Source organism: Dendrobates tinctorius, unplaced genomic scaffold, assembly GCF_039654945.1.
Source record: "Dendrobates tinctorius isolate UK_male_01 unplaced genomic scaffold, ASM3965494v1 ptg000032l, whole genome shotgun sequence".
Classification (NCBI taxonomy): domain Eukaryota; kingdom Metazoa; phylum Chordata; class Amphibia; order Anura; family Dendrobatidae; genus Dendrobates; species Dendrobates tinctorius.
Window position 1 is genome coordinate 36634353 of NW_027361700.1, and position 19464 is coordinate 36653816.

The 19464-nt window shown below is 47.4% G+C and overlaps 1 protein-coding gene across 1 annotated transcript in view; it reads left to right on the plus strand.

Moving 5' to 3' along the window:
* Positions 1-19464, plus strand: part of B4GALNT2 (beta-1,4-N-acetyl-galactosaminyltransferase 2 (SID blood group)) — a 384595-nt gene that overhangs the window by 93192 nt on the left and 271939 nt on the right. Inside the window, exon 3 of the mRNA XM_073572735.1 lies at positions 11434-11534. Within this exon, the coding sequence (XP_073428836.1) occupies positions 11434-11534 (101 nt within the window). The remainder of the gene's footprint in view (positions 1-11433; positions 11535-19464) is intronic.

A 19464-nucleotide genomic window follows, 5' to 3' on the forward strand; every position in this document is an offset into this window, starting at 1 on the left:
AAATAAAAAATAGTGATATACTCACCTTCCGACGGCCCTCGGACACTTTCCCTCCTCTCACCACGCACCCGGCATCTTCCGGTCCCAGTAATGCTTTGCGCGAAAGACAGCTGATGACATCACGCTCTCGCGAGAATTCTTTGCCACAAAGAATTCCTTGTATATATGTAATATGTACTTGGCGATAATAAATTTGATTGATTGAGTGAGTGTGGCACTGACGCCGTAGTACGCACATGCGCATAGCGCCATCCGGCACCATTTTCCTGAAGACACATTTGCAGTGTGTCTTCAGGAAAATGGCGCCAGACAGCACGGGGTGGGCATGCGCGTACTCTGGCGCCAGTGCCACACTCCTCCCCCAGCCTTCGGCTGAACGGGACAGCGCTGGACCATAGGAAAGATGGGTGAGTATAAATGTTTTTGTTTTTTTTTTGTATATGTGCAGTTTCCTAGGGGTGAGGGGTACCATGCATAACACGAAAGGGGGGTGAGGGGTACCATGCATACCATGAAAGGGGGGTGAGGGGTACCATGCATACCATGAAAGGGGAGTGAGGGGTACCATGCATACCACGAAAGGGGGGTGAGGGGACCATGCATACCACGAAAGGGGGGTGAGGGGACCATGCATACTAGCAAAGGGGGGTGACGGGACCATGCATACCAGGAAAGGGGGGTGAGGGGTACCATGCATACCACGAAAGGGGGGTGAGAGGACCATGCATACGAAAGGGGGGTGAGGAGACCATGCATACCAGCAAAGAGGGGTGACGGGACCATGAATACCAGGAAAGGGGGGTGAGGGGGTCCATGCATCCAGGATAAGGGGGTGAGAGGACCATGCATACCAGGATAGGGGAGGTGAGGGGGACCATGCATACCAGGAAAGGGGGGTGAGAGGACCATTCAAACCAGGATAGGGGAGGTGAGGGGGACCATGCATACCAGGAAAGGGGGGTGATGGGACCATGCATAACAGGAAAGGGGGTGAGGGGGACCATGCATAACAGGAAAGGGGGGTGAGGGGACCATGCATACCAGGAAAGTGGGGTGAGGGGACCATGCATTCCAGGAAAGTGGGGTGAGGGGACCATGCATAACAGGAAAGGGGGTGAGGGGGACCATGCATAACAGGAAAGGGGGGTTAGAGGACCATGCATACCAGGAAAGGGGGGTGAGGGGACCATGCATACCAGGAAAGGGGGGTGAGGGGACCATGCATTCCAGGAAAGTGGGGTGAGAGGACCATGCATTCCAGGAAAGGGGGTGATGGGACCATGCATACCAGCAAAGGGGGGGCGAGAGGACCATGCATACCAGGATTGGGGGGTGAGGAGTAGCATGCATATCAGAATTGGAGGTGAGAGGACCATGCATACCAGATTTGGAGGGTGCATTATTGCAATATTATTAAATCTTCAGAAAGAAGCTACATACATATTCTAGAATACCTGATGCATTAGAATCGGGCCACCATCTAGTCTCTATCATTAAAAGGTACAATACCATTTCACTTCCTAGAGAGGGAGAGGATCCACTTTTGCCCCCCCTTTGACCAAGTTTCCTGTGTCTTTGTAGCTCACACATCCCCCAAAACATCAGCGATCCGCCTCCGTGCTTTACAGTAGGAATGGTGTCCCATTCATCATACAGTATAACAAAAAGACACGTCACTCCGATAATTAGATAAGGGGTGCTCAGAACAGGATACCAGTCCCAATAAATCATATAAGAAAAAAATCCGGCACTCCCGAATGCAAAAAGAAGTTCCTTTTTATTTTTTACAGCTTAATAATCCACATGATGTACATTCAATAACGTTTCGGTCTCTATAATGGACCTTCTTCAGACATGTGGAGCTGTGAGGATCGCCACGTGCAGAAAAACATGCGCTGTCAGTTGTATGCTGCCATAATAAGAAGTGCGCTCTTCTTATTATGGCAGCATACAACTGACAGCGCATGTTTTTCTGCACGTGGCGATCCTCACAGCTCCACATGTCTGAAGAAGGTCCATTATAGAGACCGAAACGTTATTGAATGTACATCATGTGGATTATTAAGCTGTGAAAAATAAAAAGGAACTTCTTTTTGCATTCGGGAGTGCCGGATTTTTTTCTTATATCCCATTCATCATAGGCGTTGTTGACTTCTCTCCAAATGTAACGTTTATGTTTGTGGCCAAAAAGTTCAATTTTGGTCTCATCACTCCAAATTAACTTGTTCCAGGCATTTTGAGGGTTTTTTTTTGCATGCCGAACAATTTTCCTGGCAGTTGTGGATTCAATTTTTGTTGCACTATCTGACCATGGTTTTGTTTTTACAGAGCCCTGATTTTCCATTTGTTAATCACCATTTGAACACTGCTGACCACTAGAGTTGAGCGACTTTGGTCGGATCCTGTTTCACGAAACAAAATTTGTTTCAGATGAAACTGGTCCGACTAGGGCAAAAAAAGTCGGAGTTTCGTCCGAAACCCGACCCCAAAGCAAGTCAATGGGGAATAAAAGTCGGCAAGCGCGGCTCCGCTCAGTACACCTCGTACAAGCGCGGCTCCGTCCACCTCGTACACGCACGGCTCCGCTCCGTCCACCTCGTACACGCGCAGCTCCGATCCGTCCACCTCGTACACGCGCGGCTCCGCTCCGTCCACCTCGTACACGCGCGGCTCCGCTCCGTTCACCTCGTACACGCGCGGCTCCGCTCCGTCCACCTCGTACACGCGCGGCTCCGCTCCGTCCACCTCGCACACGCGCGACTCTGCTCTGTCCACCCTGTAAAGCCCTACTGACCCCACACATAATAATAATAATAATAATCTTTATTTATATAGCGCCAACATATTCTGCAGCGCTTTACAGTTTAACAGTTTTAAAACACAAGTCATAAGTAACAACGTTAACAATATAATAATTAAAGCAAAATATGACGACCCTGCTCGTGAGAGCTTACAATCTACAATGAGGTGGGGGAGATACAAAGTACAGGTGTGTATTTACAATGATGGTCCAGCCATCTTGAGGGAGTGAGGGATGGATGGAAATAGTGAATGGGCTACACATGCACACTTTTACACATAGAATGACTTTGATTAGTGAACGTGATAGGCCGCTCTGAACAAATGTGTTTTGAGGGAGCCCCTGAAGCTAAGCAAATTGTGGATAATCCTGATTTCTTGGGGTAGAGCATTCCAGAGGATTGGCGCAGCGCGGGAGAAGTCTTGGAGTCGGGAGTGGGAGGTACGGATTAGTGCAGAGGTTAGTCGAAAGTCGTTTGCAGAGTGCAGCGGTCGGTTAGGTCGATAGAAGGAAATGAAGGAGGAGATGTAGGGGGGTGCTGCACTGTGGAGAGCTTTGTGGGTGAGAACAAGTACTTTGAATTGGATCCTATAATGAATGGGCAGCCAATGTAAAGACTGGCGAAGAGCGGACGTGTTCGAGTACCGATTAGCCAGATAGATGACCCTGGCTGCTGCATTAAGTATGGACTGGAGAGGGGATAGTCGAGTAATGGGCAGGCCAATTAATAGAGCGTTGAAGTAATCCAGGAGGGAGTGGATCAATGCTACAGTGAGGGTTTTTGTTGTTTCCATGGTGAGAAAAGGGCAGATTTTAGAGATGATCTTTAGGTGTAAGTGGCAGGAGCGGGCAAGAGATTGCATATGGGATGTGAAGGAGAGATTGGTGTCAAACTGTTAGGCGTCGGTTTCCTGGCGCTGCACAGCGGGAATCCCGAGCTGTGCCTTCCTCGGTCTCCCATTCCTCCTCAGCCGCAGTGGAGCCTGGTCAGCAGACTTCTCGATAACGTTGCTCTGCTCACACCAGCATTGTGGGTTTGGTTGCTGCTGCCACCTCTGGTCCAGCTATAGAAACGCATGTTGGCCAAATGACTCCAGGGACTAAGTCCTTCTGTCGCTCCACTGAGCATGCTTGTGGGATGATCTCCCATTGGAGATCGAGTGTCACATGCTCAGGTCCTTCTCATGCTCGGATTGGACCATCAGGAAGGTCCCGGAAGGACGCGGCTATAAAATGTTCACATGGCCGCCCCGCCATGCGCTATGATAGACTAAGATGCTACAACGCTTGGTGTGTGTGAGATGACGGATGTATGAGACTGGTGACTGACTCATTAAGATTCACTCTCCTCTGATACGAATGAGTTAGGATTCAGGGATCAGAGTAGCACCATAGTTCTACTGTAGCACTGCTTAGCGCCGCAGTCTAGTCTCTCACCGTTCTCTTGGGGCGCCGGCCTGTACAGGCCTTATGTACTGCTGTTACCGCAGTGCCTGCCAGAACAGCACCGTGCTCTGTCACGTGCGCTTACCAGCACAATTGTGAGGCTGGTTGGTGGACATCACCAGGGCAGACATTGCATTCGTTCTGAGCAGTGCTACATATAGCAGTGACCTGTGACGTTAACAGGTCTCGCTTACATACCGACTGGTGTGGACTCCGTGGAGTAACAGAGTCTGCCCCTGCAAGCACTGGGTCAGTGGTTACCCACCGGTGTTAGGCTTTCTCATACTTTATATCTCTCCTCATTGCTTAGCTGCAGGTTATCACCTCTGCACGGTGGACCCCGAGCTGCGAACGCACCTCAAATCCTATTACCATCTTTATCATTGGGTGCATTCCACCAGCCCCTAACACAAACATAACACCCAGACAGCGCGCCTGCTGCCGGGGGTGTTATTGTGGTGCCACCCACGGAGAGGGAAAGGTTTTGGGAGGTTAGTAGATGGCGGGAGCAGAAGAAGTTCAGTTTTGGAGAGGTTGAGTTTCAGATAGAGAGCGGACATGATGTTGGAGACTGCGGACAGTCACTGGTGTTCTGTAGTACAGCGGGGGTATTGTCGGGGAATGACATATATAGTTGTGTGTCATCAGCATAAAGATGATACTGAAAGCCAAATCTGCTGATGGTCTGTCCAATTGGGGCTGTGTAGAGAAGAAAAGGGGGGCCAAGGACTGAGCCCTGAGGTACCCCGACAGCAAGAGGAAGAGGAGATGACGTGGAGCCAGAGACCAAAACACTGAAGGAGCGGTCAGAGAGATAGGAAGAGAACCAGGAGAGAGCAGTGTCCTTAATGCCTAGTGACTGGAGCCTAGAGAGTAGGAGATGGTGGTCAACAGTGTGGAAAGCTGCAGATAGGTTGAGAAGAGCGAGCAGAGAGTGGTCACCGTTACGTTTTGCTGTCAGAAGGTCATTAGTCACTTTGATAAGTGTAGTTTCAGTCGAATGTAGGGGGCGGAAGCTGGACTGTGAAGGGTCTAGAAGGGAGTGAGTGGAGAGGTAACGGGTAAGGCGTGAGTAAACTAGGCGCTCCAAAAGTTTAGAGATGAAGGGGAGATTGGAGACTCGTCTGTAGTTGTTTGTGCAGGATGGGTCGAGAGCGGGTTTCTTAAGTAATGGAGTAACAAAGGCGTGTTTTAAGGAGGATGGGAAAATGCCCGAGGAGAGGGAGAGATTAAAGATTGCAGTTAGGTGAGTTGTGACTACTGGAGAGAGAGACTAGAGGAGATGTGAGGGAATGGGGTCGGTAGTGCATGTGGACGGACGAGAGGAGTCTGGAGACTTCTTCTGTGATGGGATCAAATGTGGAAAGTGAACCAGGGGAGATGCAGGAAGGATGGGAGTCACAGCACTTGGTGGCTGGGAGCAGATTTACTGATGGATATTATCTATTTTTTCTGTAAAGTGGGAGGCCAGGTCATCAGCACAAATGTCTGCTAGGGGCTTGTGCTTTTGGCCTGAGGAGGGAGTGAAAGGTGTCAAAAAGTTTCTTGGGGTGGTTGGCTAGTGAGGAGATCAGGGTGGTGAAGCAGGTCTGTTTGGCGAGGTGAAGGGCAGCGTTATAGGTTCTAAACATAAATTTGAAGTGGATGAAGTCTTCTGGTGTGCGGGGTTTTTCTCCATAGGCATTCAGCACTCCTAGAGCATCGCTGGAGAAGTTGAGTTTGCGATGTGAGCCAGGGCTATTTTACTCTGTGCTTGGAGGTTCTGAGGTTGAGGGGAGCTACTTGGTCAAGGGTGGTTCTAAGAGTGTCGTTGTAGTGATGAATAGCCAGATCAGGACAGGAAAAAGAGGAGATTGGGGACAGTGATGAGTGTAGGGAGTCTGAAAGTGTATGAGGGTTAATGGCATGTAGATTTCTGACTGTGTGGTAGGTAGGAGTGAGCTGGGGTGGGCGAGAATTTGTTAGCGTGAAGGAGAGAATGTTGTGGTCATAGAGTGGAAGCGGTGAGTTACTTAGGTGGGAGACTGAACAGAGCCGGACAAAGACCAGATCAAGGGTGTTGCTTGATTCTTGTATACTTGTATACTTGTATACTTGTTCCTTGTATGTCTCAGGGGTTGAAAGCTGCGAGAAGCCTAGAGAGGTGGTTAGTGATAGAAGCTGGGATGCAAATGTGGAATTAGGGCTGTTAATGGGGATGTTGAAGTTTCCCAGGATAAGAGTTGGTAGTTCAGAGGACATGAAGTGCGGCAACCAGGCTGAAAAGTGGTCAAGGAAGTGGGTGTGTGAGCCTGGGGGCCGGTATATGACTGCTACTCTGAGGAAAGGGGTCGGAAGAGCCTGATGGTGTGGACCTCAAAAGAAGGGAATATGAGTGATGGAACTGGGGGAATGACCTGGAAAGTGCATTGTGGGGACAGGAGTAGGCCGACACCACCACCATGTCTGTTTGTAGGTCTCAGGGAATGAGAGAATTGTAAGCCATCATAGGAAATGGCAGCAGGTGAGACAGTATTATAATCCTGAATCCAAGTTTCAGTGAGGGCCAACAGATTAAGAGAGTTGTTCAGAAAGTAGTTGTGCAGGAAAGGAAGCTTGTTAGAAACGGACTGTGGATTCCAGAGGGCACAATTAAAAGATGGAGATTAGGGAGTGCAAGTAATATTAATAAGATTATACTTATACTAAACTTACCCTCATCCAGCACCATGACAACCAGCACAGCAGAGTCCTGCATACACGGAGACTCCTGATCATGTGACCCCTGACTCCTCCCCTCCTGTCTCAGTGGGAGCTTACATGTGTTACTAGGATTAGGGGTGGCAAGGGTGGATCCTCTCCCGACCTGTGAAGTGAACTGACATCATACCTTTTTTTGATGTAGATTCTCAGAAGTGGTGTCGGCTGGTGTTCCTTTATGTCCTTTCTGTAGCTGGGATTGTGTTTTATCAGCAGATTAGCACTACAGGATGGTCTGCATGCCAGACCAACTTATTTGTCTAAGGGTCCCATTACACTAAGGCTACGTGCACACGCTGCGGAATGGGGTGCGGATTTGGCCGCGTGGATTTTGTAAAATCCGCAGGTAAATCTGCAGGTCAAAAGACCTGTGGTTTTACCTGCGGATTGCTCTGTGGTTTTGCCCTGCTGTTTTTCATCTCCACAATGGAGGAGATGGCAAACCGCAGCGGAATCCGCAGAAAGAATTGACATGTCAATTCATTCTGCGGTTTCAAAACTGCAGGAAAACCGCGTGGAAAAATCCGCACCGTCTGCACTGCGTTTTTTAATTCCCATAGGGAATAATGGTACTGTACACCGCAGCAAAATCTGCTGCGGAACCGCAGCAGAATCCACAGCGTGTGCACACACCCTAAGTGACGCTCCAGAGATCCCGACAACGATACGACCTGGTGAGGATCGCTGGTACATCGCTACATGGTCGCTAGTAAGCTGTGAAACAGGCAGATCTGCTCAACAACGCAGCAATGATTCGGCAATCCGTATAACAACCTCGGCGGTCATTGGGACCTTGTCACACAGCAGCTTTTCTGATGACTCACGCCTGCGTCCCTGAGTTCTGCGTCACCAACAAGGTCGCTTGTCGGCGTCAAACACAGAGATGCATGCTGGTCAGCGGGATTCCAACGATCAAAAAATGGCCTAGGACATTCGAGCATGATCAGCGATATCTTGCGGGGGGCCGGTCGCCGCTATGTGTCACATGTAGCGAGATCGCTGGCGAGTTCGCTGTTGCATCACAAAATCTGTGACGTTTCAGCGATCTCGCTAACGATCTCATTGTGTGAGACGGGGCCTTAACCCTGTCCCAACACCAGTGGCGTAATTAGAGTCCATTGGGCCCCTGTGCAAGATTTAGACTATGCTCACCACCCTGGTATATATGTCCCTCATCCTGGTCCCATCTTGGTATATATATTTGTCCTCTATCCTGATATATATCTCCCATCCTGCTATACAGTTAAAACTAGAAGTTTACTTTATATACTGTACATTATATAAAAAGAAACATATGCATGTTTTTCCCAATATCTGACATGAAATCAGAATAAAACTTTCCCATTTTAGGTCAATTAAGATTAACATAATTATTAATATTTGCCAAGTGCCAGAATGAGAGAGAATGTTTGAAGGCATTTTTATTACTAACTACAAAGTCAAAAGTTTAAAAACACTAAGATTACTATGCCTTTAAACAAATCTGGACTGCCCATATGATGTCATGTGTTTGGATGCTTCTAATCAGAGACAAACCTGTTGATGTATTTTAATGCACACCTGAAATGCACTGCTTCTTTGTGTAGCATGGGAAAGTCTAAAGAAATCAGCCAAGATATCAGGAACAGAATTGTAGACTTGCACAAGACTGGCTTATCCTTGGGTACAATTTCAAGATAACTGAAGTTGCCTCGTTCATCTGTACAAAGAATTATTCGCAAGTACAAACAAGATGGGAATATCCAGCCATCATACTGCTCAGGAAGGAGACGGGTTCTGTGTCCCAGAGATGAACGTGCTTTGTTCTGACATGCATATCAATCTGTGAGGGTTAATAGGATACAACCTACCTTTTGTTTCCACTTTCAGTTCTGGTTAGGCCCCCTTTACCATCAGGTCAGTCAGGGAACTGCACCTAGGATAAGAAGTCACAGGAAAGGCTGCCTTGTTGTGTACTGGCTATCGAGCACTCCGCAGTGAGGGTGGTGTGTATATCACCTGTCCTAGGCTGGAAATACACACAGAAACCTCTGGTCCATCACTGCCATGGTTCCCAAGACCACCAAGATGCTACCCTGCCAACAGTTCCTCGTTTGATACTAAAATCTATATCAGGTAAGGAACCAACCCGCAGATAGCGTGTTTTGGCACAGAGTATGTGCCGGTTCCATCATAGAGCAAGGAGAAAAAAGCTAATAAATTTATATGTTTACTCCAGAAATTATAGGCAGAGTTTACAAAAATACAAAGATATTACATAAGGGTAAAAAATACGGTTACAAATAGAAGGGATTAAAATAAGAAAACTTACTACATCTCAGGCACTGGGATGACGTGTCAGTGAGAGGAGGAGGGTTCCCAAAGAACAGATTCAGTCTACAGCATGGAGGGTAGCTGTCTTCCCTCAGGTTCTGAACACTCTCAAAATGGTGGTCCCTGTTTTATGGTTTTGGGCCATAAACTTAGGAACTCCCACCTTTGTTGACCTCACATGTGGACTGTTCCCGGGAGAACCTCTTATTTTGAGAAGTTAGTAAAAGCTTCTCCTCACCATATCTTCAGCTTCGAAGCTCACAGGGTGATGGCAGGGGTATTTTATTTTCCCCTGTGAATTTACCTTTTGTTTGATACCAAATTAGATATGTCTGTGGGCTACAGAGTGGCATAAACTAGTTCCCCGGCTTCTGATGGGTGTACAGGCTGCAAAGCATTGCTGTGCGTAGCCTAAATTATACTGATTCTGATAATATATGTTTCATGTCTCTAGGTTTAATGTGTGTTATACAATTCGAGTTTAAATAGACAAAGGAAGGTTTAAATCATTGGCGGGAGAATCTGCTCTGAGTTGGCCGTAGCAATAAAAGTACCCCACTGCTGCAAGGAGGGGGAGAGAGTGGAAAGAATTACAGTGTAGAGAGAAAGGGAGGGGGAAGCTAGCAGGATTTCACAGAGAGAAGAGGGGGGGTCTGCAGCTGCGAGGGGGAATCGCTTGTGAGTTTGCCTTTCAGAAATCATGGAGAGGAACAGTCAGCTCTGGATGGGTACTTAGGATATTTAGGATATAACACATTTTCCTGACACAATCCAGGGCCAAAATCAAAATACCTTGTGAAGATGATGGTGGAAGCTGGTAAGATTGTGTAAATATCCTCAGTGAAATGAGTACTGTATCAACATGGGCTGAAAGGCCACTCTGCCAGGAAGAAGGCATTACTCCAAAAGAAACCATAAAAATGTCAAATTAATGTTTGAAAATGCACACAGGAACAAAGACCTTAATTTTTGGAGACATGTCCTGTGGTCTGCTGACATTAAAATTTAACTTTTTGGGCAAAATGACCATCGTAACGTTTGGAGTACAAGGGGAGAAGCTTGGAAGTCTAAGAACACCATCCCAACTGTGATACACTGGGGTTGCAGCATCATGTTGTGGGGTTGTTTTGCTGCAGGAGGGTATGGTGCAGTTCACAAAATAGATGGCGTCATGAAAAAAGAAGATTATGTGGCAATACTGAAGCAACATCTCAAGACATCAGCTGTTAAAGCTTGGGCGGAAATGGGTCTTCCAAATGGACAATGACCCAAAGCATACTGCCAAAATGTTAACAATTTGGCTTAAATATAAAAAAAAGTCAATGTCTTGGAGTGGCCATCACAAAACCCTGATCCCAATCCTATTGAAAATTTGTGGGCAAAGCTGAAAAGGCAGGTGCGAGCAGGGCAACCTACAAACCTGGATCAGTTAAGCCAGTTGCATCAGGAGGAATGAACCAAAATTCCGACCAACTATTGTGGGAAACTTGTGGAAGGATATCCAAAATGTCTGACTCAAGCCATTCAGTTTAAGGGTAATTGTACCAAATACTTACAAAATGTATGCAAACGTTTGACTTTGCAGTAAGTAATAAAAATGCCTTAAAACATTCTCTCTGATTATTCTCATTATATCAAAGGATACTAAAGGTTTTGCTTTGTTTAGAAGAACCATTTTCCAATACCTTATTTAAGGTATTTTTAACTGTAAATGAAGGTCCCGATTTAGGGAATTTAAAACAAGATTTTTTTAAGGGATTTGGCTTAAATATGCATAGTAAAGAGATTACTGGATTCAAAGGACACTAGAACATCTTAGCACAATGCCATGCATAATTCTCATGTGGATGACTAGGAGAGAACATAAACACTTGCTAATTGGTTAACTGACTGGTTGTACCTGTGATCACAGTGATCCCAAAAGTTTTACACCTTTTATCATCAAATGAGTTGTATAGGATTAAAAACATGTCAGCTTTCTTCCAGAAACAGTGCCACACTGTCTCATTGGTTGTGACTAGCGATACTGCAACTCTGCTCTTTTCATAGTCCATAGTGTGTCAGATTTACAGATTTGTTCATTTTATAGGAGGTAGCTTTTTAATAATGATACTCTCTAAATGCTTTCTTCACAGGCAACAGACTGAAAATATTTTATTTGCACCTACAAATTCACCTTTGGGATACCCCACATATGGAGTCCATGTTTCACCACTCAACACAATTAACCTGCCAGGTAACATTTCAAAATCCACTAAAATACACTGGGTTATGTCCACGGCCTTGAGTTTTAGTAGCATAATGACTGGTACATGAAACTGACAGATATCTGTCAGTTTCTGGTACCAGTCATTACGTTACTAAGACTTTAGACCATGGTCAAGGTCTTGGATGGACCAAAACGTGGTTTGTCTATATCTATGTATTTCACATGCTGACAGTTAAATGATACGCTCCAGTTGCAAATATCATAGTACTGTGGTTTTTACATTGCTATTATACTTTAGAACTATTCCATTCCAATGAGCAACACAAGCCTAATCACTAGAGCCAACCGTACCTTATCGATTATACTGCTGACCCCCGTCCCATTTTAATAGTCATTACCAGGAGCATTAGATCAAGGGTTGGTGATCCACATCACAGTACAGTGTCACCAAGACAAATTGTAAATCAAACTGTGCCACTATTTTGCATTCCAAAATAAGCCAAGTAACCAGAAGTGACCACTGAGAAAAATTATTCAAAATATATCCTTTATTTAAACATAATGAAGATAAGCATGCGACAATATTATGAAAACAGAAGCCTCCAGTGCAAGGAACGCTGTGAGGTTCAGATACGGGTTACATAAATTATATTAGCAAAGTGCAAAAATGCAGATGACATAGTAAGTAGTGATAATCGAATAGTGAAATATTTGGATTTGGGAAAGTCAGCACAAATTTCTAATATCCGGGTATTTGTATCGAATAACGAATCCAATGCAAGTCAATGGGAAAGCCGAATATTTTTCTGCGGGACCCAACAAACAGGTCTGGGGGCATGGGGAAAAAAGCTGAAATGGATGGGAAAGAGCTAAAACTAAATGGGAACAGCATGGAGAAGATGCCTGCTGTTAGAGTTGGCGGATTGCACTAAATAAAAATTAACAAAGTGCAATCGCAACCCGGGGTCCACCGTGCAGAGATGTAAAACTGCTGCTAGAACGCAATGATGGAACAAACAACGAGCGATTGCTTGTACACACAGAGTTAAAGCCACTCGGTGGAAATAGGGAGCTGAGTTCCAAGTTCTGTTACTCCACAGTGCGGGACTGCAAACAGTAAGCAAGTACTAAACCCTGTTAAACGTCACAGGGGTAAAAGCTAATAGGATGCTAGGTGTGGAACCCTATCACTCTCCCAAGAAAGTCTAGGCTGAAGGTTGGACTTGCTCTGTAAGGGCCCCGTTACAAATAACGATGTCCCAGCGATCCCACCAACGATCCGACATGGATGGGATCGCTGGGACATCATTAGGCTGATCGCTGGTGAGCTGTCACATAGACAGCCCCTCCAGCGATCAGGACCAGCAAGCAAGCTGGTTTCCAATGTAAAGAGTGGGTATCTAAGAGCCGCACGGCTCTTGGCTACCCACTGTTCACATTGGAAACCAGCGTGCAGCGTCACTGATCGTTGCTCTCCCGCTGCCACATGCAGCGATGCGTGCTGGCCAGTGGGAGACCAGCGATCAAAAAACGGCCCAGGACGATCCTGCATGATCAGTGATACCCGGTGGGGGGCGGTCGCTGAAGGATGTCACACACAGCGAGATCGCTGGCGAGATCGCTGTGGTGTCACAAAATCAGCGATCTCGCTGGCGATATCGCTGTGTGTGACGGGGCCTTAACTCAGCTGTGCTAATTGCACACACGACGGAAACAGATGCTAAGTAATGATGAGCGAGCATACTCGGTAATGCTCGGTACTCGGTGAGCACTGAGCATTTCCGGGATTTTTCGGCGGGAGCTCGGATCCCCGCCCTGCATGATTGGCACTCTTTAGAGCACCAATCAACATGCAGGGATTGTCTGCCATGCACTGTAATGCCGCAGCCATTTTGGTTGTGGTATTACAGTGATTGACTGGCTGCGCAGTGTCATCAGGTCTATATCAGACCTGGCGCCGCCCTGCTCGTCACATTCATCTCCGGATTCAGATATTGTAAGGAGAGTTATACCAAAAACAATTCCACATGGCCAAGTGGAAACACCTCTAGACCAACAATAAACACCAAAAAAGAGAAACAGTTCTGGATTAAAGATGTCATACGTGACGATTAGTCATAATAATAATATCCAAAAAATACCAAATAAAGCAATAGAGGATGACTAAAGATAAATATCAGAAAATTATTACAAAGTTTATTGATCATAAGTAGAGTTGAGCGAAACGGGTCGAAAAATTTCAAAAGTCGGGTTTCGTGAAACGAAACCCGACCTAGGATGAGGTCGGCCACGAGGTCGGCGACTTACGCGCCAAAGTCGCGTTTCAAAAGTTTGTTTTGCGCTCTTTTTCAGCCAATCAGGATCCACGGACACTGTGGGCAACGTGATGACATAGGCACGGGTCACCACCATCTTTCAGAAGGGCATGCAAGTGATTGGCTTGCTTTGGTGGGCGTCACAGGGGGTATAAAAGGGCGTGCACGCCGACCGCCATCTTACTTCTGCCGATCTCAGTATAGGGAGAGGTTGCTGCTGATTCTGTAGGGAGAGCGTTAGGCAGGGAAGAAGACAAAAAAACTGCTTCTGCTGCTAGCGATTTGGCCTGCACAACACACCAGTCACTGTGTGTGCAGTGCAAGGGGAGGCTATATTGTGGTGTATCAGTGGTGTTGGTTGTTGGGCTGCCTTTTAAGGCTTCCTGACAGGCTGGCATTGCTGTTTACCCACTGCTCTGCAAACTGCTTTTTTAAAAGCAATCCAATCTCCCTTATCCTCTAGTCACTTTTGTCACAGCTGTGCCATCGAGCCTGTGACATAGCGCTCAGATATCAGTGGGCCTCACACAATCCAAAAGTGTCCAGTGTCCACAAGTGTGAGAAGAAATTCAAAATCTCACTTATCCTCTAGTCACTTTGGTCACAGCAGTGCCATCGAGCCTGTCACATAGCGCTCAGATATTCATTGGGCCTCACACAATCCAAAAGTGTCCAGGGTCCACTAGTGTGAGAAGAAATTCAAAATCTCACTTATCCTCTAGTCACTTTGGTCACAGCAGTGCCATAGAGCCTGTCACATAGCGCTCAGATATTCATTGGGCCTCACACAATCCAAAAGTGTCCAGTGTCCACTAGTGTGAGAAGAAATTCAAAATCTCACTTATCCTCTAGTCACTTTGCTCACAGCAGTGCCATCGAGCCTGTCACATAGCGCTCAGATATTCATTTGGCCTCAAACAATCCAAAAGTGTCCAGTGTCCACTAGTGTGAGAAGAAATTCAAATTCTCACTTATCCTCTAGTCACTTTGCTCACAGCAGTGCCATCGAGCCTGTCACATAGCGCTCAGATATTCATTGGGCCTCACACAATCCAAAAGTGTCCAGTGTCCACTAGTGTGAGAAGAAATTCAAAATCTCACTTATCCTCTAGTCACTTTGGTCACAGCAGTGCCATCGAGCCTGTCACATAGCGCTCAGATATTCATTGGGCCTCACACAATCCAAAAGTGTCCAGTGTCCACTAGTGTGATAAGAAATTCAAAATCTCACTTATCCTCTAGTCACTTTGCTCACAGCAGTGCCATCGAGCCTGTCACATAGCGCTCAGATATTCATTGGGCCTCACACAATCCAAGAGTGTCCAGTGTCCACTAGTGTGAGAAGAAATTCAAAATCTCACTTATCCTCTAGTCACTTTGCTCACAGCAGTGCCATCGAGCCTGTCACATAGCGCTCAGATATTCATTGGGCCTCACACAATCCAAAAGTGTCCAGTGTCCACTAGTGTGAGAAGAAATTCAAAATCTCACTTATCCTCTAGTCACTTTGCTCACAGCAGTGCCATCGAGCCTGTCACATAGCGCTCAGATATTCATTGGGCCTCACACAATCCAAAAGTGTCCAGTGTCCACTAGTGTGAGAAGAAATTCAAAATCTCACTTATCCTCTAGTCACTTTGGTCACAGCAGTGCCATCGAGCCTGTCACATAGCGCTCAGATATTCATTGGGCCTCACACAATCCAAAAGTGTCCAGTGTCCACTAGTGTGAGAAGAAATTCAAAATCTCCCCTGTCCTATAGACAGCTTGTACCTTGTTTTACATTACTATATAGTTTGTTGGATTTTGTCTACATTTTTACCAATAATGAGGAAGGCTGGTGGAAGAGGCCGTGGAATTGGGTGGGGGTTGCCAGCTGGTAATGATGGTGTTGGTGGTGGATCTGATGGTAGTGGCAAGAGCAAAATAGGACCGAATGCAGGAGGTGTTGAGCCTGCGTCATCGTCTGGCTCCATAAGGCTTCGAAGGCTTAGTTTTCTAGGAGTTGGCAAACCGCTTTTAAAGCCAGAGCATCAGGAAAAAGTTTTGTTTTACATTGCTGACTCAGCCTCCAGCTCTATCGCCTCCTCTTCTTCAGTTGTAAAAAGTAAAAGCACTGAGTCGTCATTGGAGGCTCATGTTCATGAACCACACCTTTCCTTGTGTCCTTCACCCCAACCAAGATTGAAGGATGACGCAGGCCATACTACTGATTACTCCATGGAGCTGTTTTCACATACCATGCCTGGATTATCAAGTGAAATGGTGAATTACCCAGGCCAAGATGAATCTGACATGGAGTGCACTGATGCACAGCCGCTGATGGATGATTCTGCTGGTACATTCACTCAGAGCACTACATTGTCCTCGCAGTGTACAGAGCCAGATTCTGACCCTGATGAGACTCAGGTGCCCCTTCCCGCACACTATACCACCATACACGGTGACACAGAGGAAGGTGCACATGACATTGAAGAGGAGGTGATGGATGACCCAGTTGTTGACCCAGATTGGCATCCATTGGAAGAAGAGGGTGCTGCTTCCAATAGCTCAGATGAGGAGCATCCACAGTAGACATCGACATCGCAACAGCTGTTATCCGGCAGGCCCGGAGCACTCCAAAGACAGGTTCCAAAAATCAAAACAGTTGCTGGACAGCTTGTCCAGAGGGTCAAAACATCACAGCGTGCTAGGCCGCAAAATGTCTGCCAAAGTAGGAAGAGTGCAGTGTGGCACTTTTTTGAACAAAATCCTCATGATCAGGCCAAGGTTATCTGTAAGAAGTGCGCAAAGACCTTTAGCCGAGGGAAAAATCTGAAAAATTTGAATACCAGTTGCATGCTTAGACATTTAACCAGCATGCACTTGCAAGCGTGGACACAACACCAAACCTCAAGTGCCACATGTGCAACTGATCACAACGAAGGTAGTCAGCAATGCTACATTGTTTCCCCCACTGTAAGCCCACCGGTTAGCACAGCAGCAAATGTTGAGGTGTCGTTGCAAGGCCACAGCAGTCAGGGAATCCCACTGTTATATCAACGAACACCAACTCCATCACCATCATCAACCCTCTCTCAGTCCGCCCTGTCCACCTGGATGCAGGGTCCACAGGGGACAGCGGTGGTGGGACAGTGCTGCCTAGCCCACGGTATAGTAAACAGTTGGCTGTAGGCGTTCGACCCTCCTCCTCCTCCTCCAGAAGCGAAAGCTCGTCCACAGAGCGCAGTCGTACGAGCACTCCATCTGCAGCTGCCACTGTTGCACACGAGGTGTCCCCCTATCGAGCAGCTAGTGGAAAGCGTCAGCAGGCTGTGTTGCAGATGATGTGTTTGGGCGACAGACACACCGCCGAGGTGATGGCCGAGTACTTTCAGCGACAAACTGAGTCATGGCTGGGCAGTGTACATCTTGAGGCAGGCAAGGTAGTTAGTGATAACGGCCGTAATTTTGTGGCAGCCATAGCCCTTTCAAAACTCAGCCACATACCTTGCTTGGCTCACACCTTGAACCTGGTGGTGCAGTGCTTCCTCAAAAATTATCCGGAGTTAACAGCCCTGCTCCAGAAGGTGCGAAGACTGTGCGCGCACATCCGCCGGTCGCCTGTACACTCCGTTCGTATGCAGAAGCTGCAGCGATTGCTCCACCTTCCCAACCACCGCCTCATTATCGACATTGCAACAAGGTGGAACTCCACCCTGCACATGGTGGAGCGGCTGTGCGAGCAGAGGCAGGCCATAATGCGTTTGTGGGAGGATACACGGCCAGGCACTTTGAGAGCAGACATGGAGTTGACCGGTGTGCAGTGGTCGAAGCTGAAAGACCTCTGTAAAGTCCTTCAGTGTTTTGAGGAATGCACACGGCTGGTAAGTGCAGACGACGCCATCCTAAGCATGAGCATCCCACTTATGCGTCTGCTCATGTAAACTTTGACGCACCTTAAGGAGCAGGCTTCTGCAGCCAATGTTGATGAGGAGGAAGAGGAGGAGGGAATCCTTGATGACATTCAGCCATTGTCTGCTCAGGGACCTCTCCTGGACGAGGTGGAGGAAGAAGAGGAGGAGGAGGAGGAGGATGATGGGGATGATTACTTAGGGGAGGAGGATGCATCTCGTGGGGCAAGTGAAAATGTTGGCGTGGCAAGGTCTGGTACAGGGTTTGTGCGTGACTGGAGGGATGTGGATTTGCCAGAAAGTGCTCCTCCAACCAGCACTCGCAGTGCATCATTGACACCGGGAACATTGGCCCACATGTCAGATTATGCCTTGCAGATCCTAAAAAGGGACCCCCACATTGCCAAAATGATGAACGATGACTACTGGTTGGCCAGCATCCTGGATCCACGCTATAAAGGCAAATTACAAAACATCATGCCACAGGAGAACCTTGACCTAATATTGGCTAATAAACAAGCAACTCTGGTAAATCGGTTGCTTGAGGCATTCCCAGCACACAGCAGCGGTGATGGTTCTCACACGAGCCGTACGGGCCGGGGGCAGCTTGGCAGAGGTGTTCGTGGTGCACACAGCAGAAGTGGCGTTGGAGACAGGGGTTTCATGACAATGTTGTGGACTGATTTTTCAAGTACCGCTCACACAACTGGTAATACTGCATCGATGGAAAGTGACAGGAGACAGCAGTTGTCAACTATGGTTACAAACTACTTTTCCTCCCATATCGATGTTCTCCCACACAGGTCATTCCCCTTTGACTATTGGGCCGCTAAACTGGACACCTGGCCTGAATTGGCACAATATGCCTTACAGGAGCTCGCTTGCCCATCTGCAAGTGTGCTATCGGAAAGAGTCTTCAGTGCAGCTGGATCAATCCTGACAGAAAAAAGGACCCGTCTGTCAACCCAAAATGTGGATGATCTAACCTTCATTAAAATGAACCACGCATGGGTTTCCAAGGATTTTGTCCCACCTTCCCCTGATGACACATAGGGTGACAGAAAAATGGCTTGCTTTGGTCCAGCTCTTCCTGGGACTTGACCTATTTCACCTTTTGCATCAGCTGAATGTCCAACATCAACATATGCCACTTTCTAAAACTCCCTAACTGTGCTGCCTCCCCCCCCATGGCCGGGGTCACCACCTAGCGCACGACACCGTGCGAGTGCTTTTGCCCTGGACAGGTGGGTAGGCCGACTCTTGGGCGCGGGCACTGGCACAGGGTCCCTCATAGTGCAATCAAGTGTCTCTGATGGTGGTGGTGCACACCCGCCGTCAAACACACCGCCGTACTATGAGGGGCCCAGTGCCAGTACCGACGCCCATGAGTGGGCCCCCCTTGCTTGGGCAGGGCCCCAGCATTTGCAATCTTTACCTCTCCCTGCTCCTCCGCTGTGTAGTCTGGGCCGTCAAATCCATACTGGGCCTGACACCGTTTGAGCCTGCCTCCTGATGTATAGACATATATTTTGAATGTGTACGCTATCCATACATGTTATCTGGGGATACGGAACCCTTTCTCACCTTTGTGCAATCACGTGCAATCCATACTGGGCCTAACACCGTCTGAGCCTGCCTCCTGATGTATAGACATATATTTTTAATGTGTACGCTATCCATACATGTTATCTGGGGATACGGAACCCTTTCTCACCTTTGTGCAATCACGTGCAATCCATACTGGGCCTG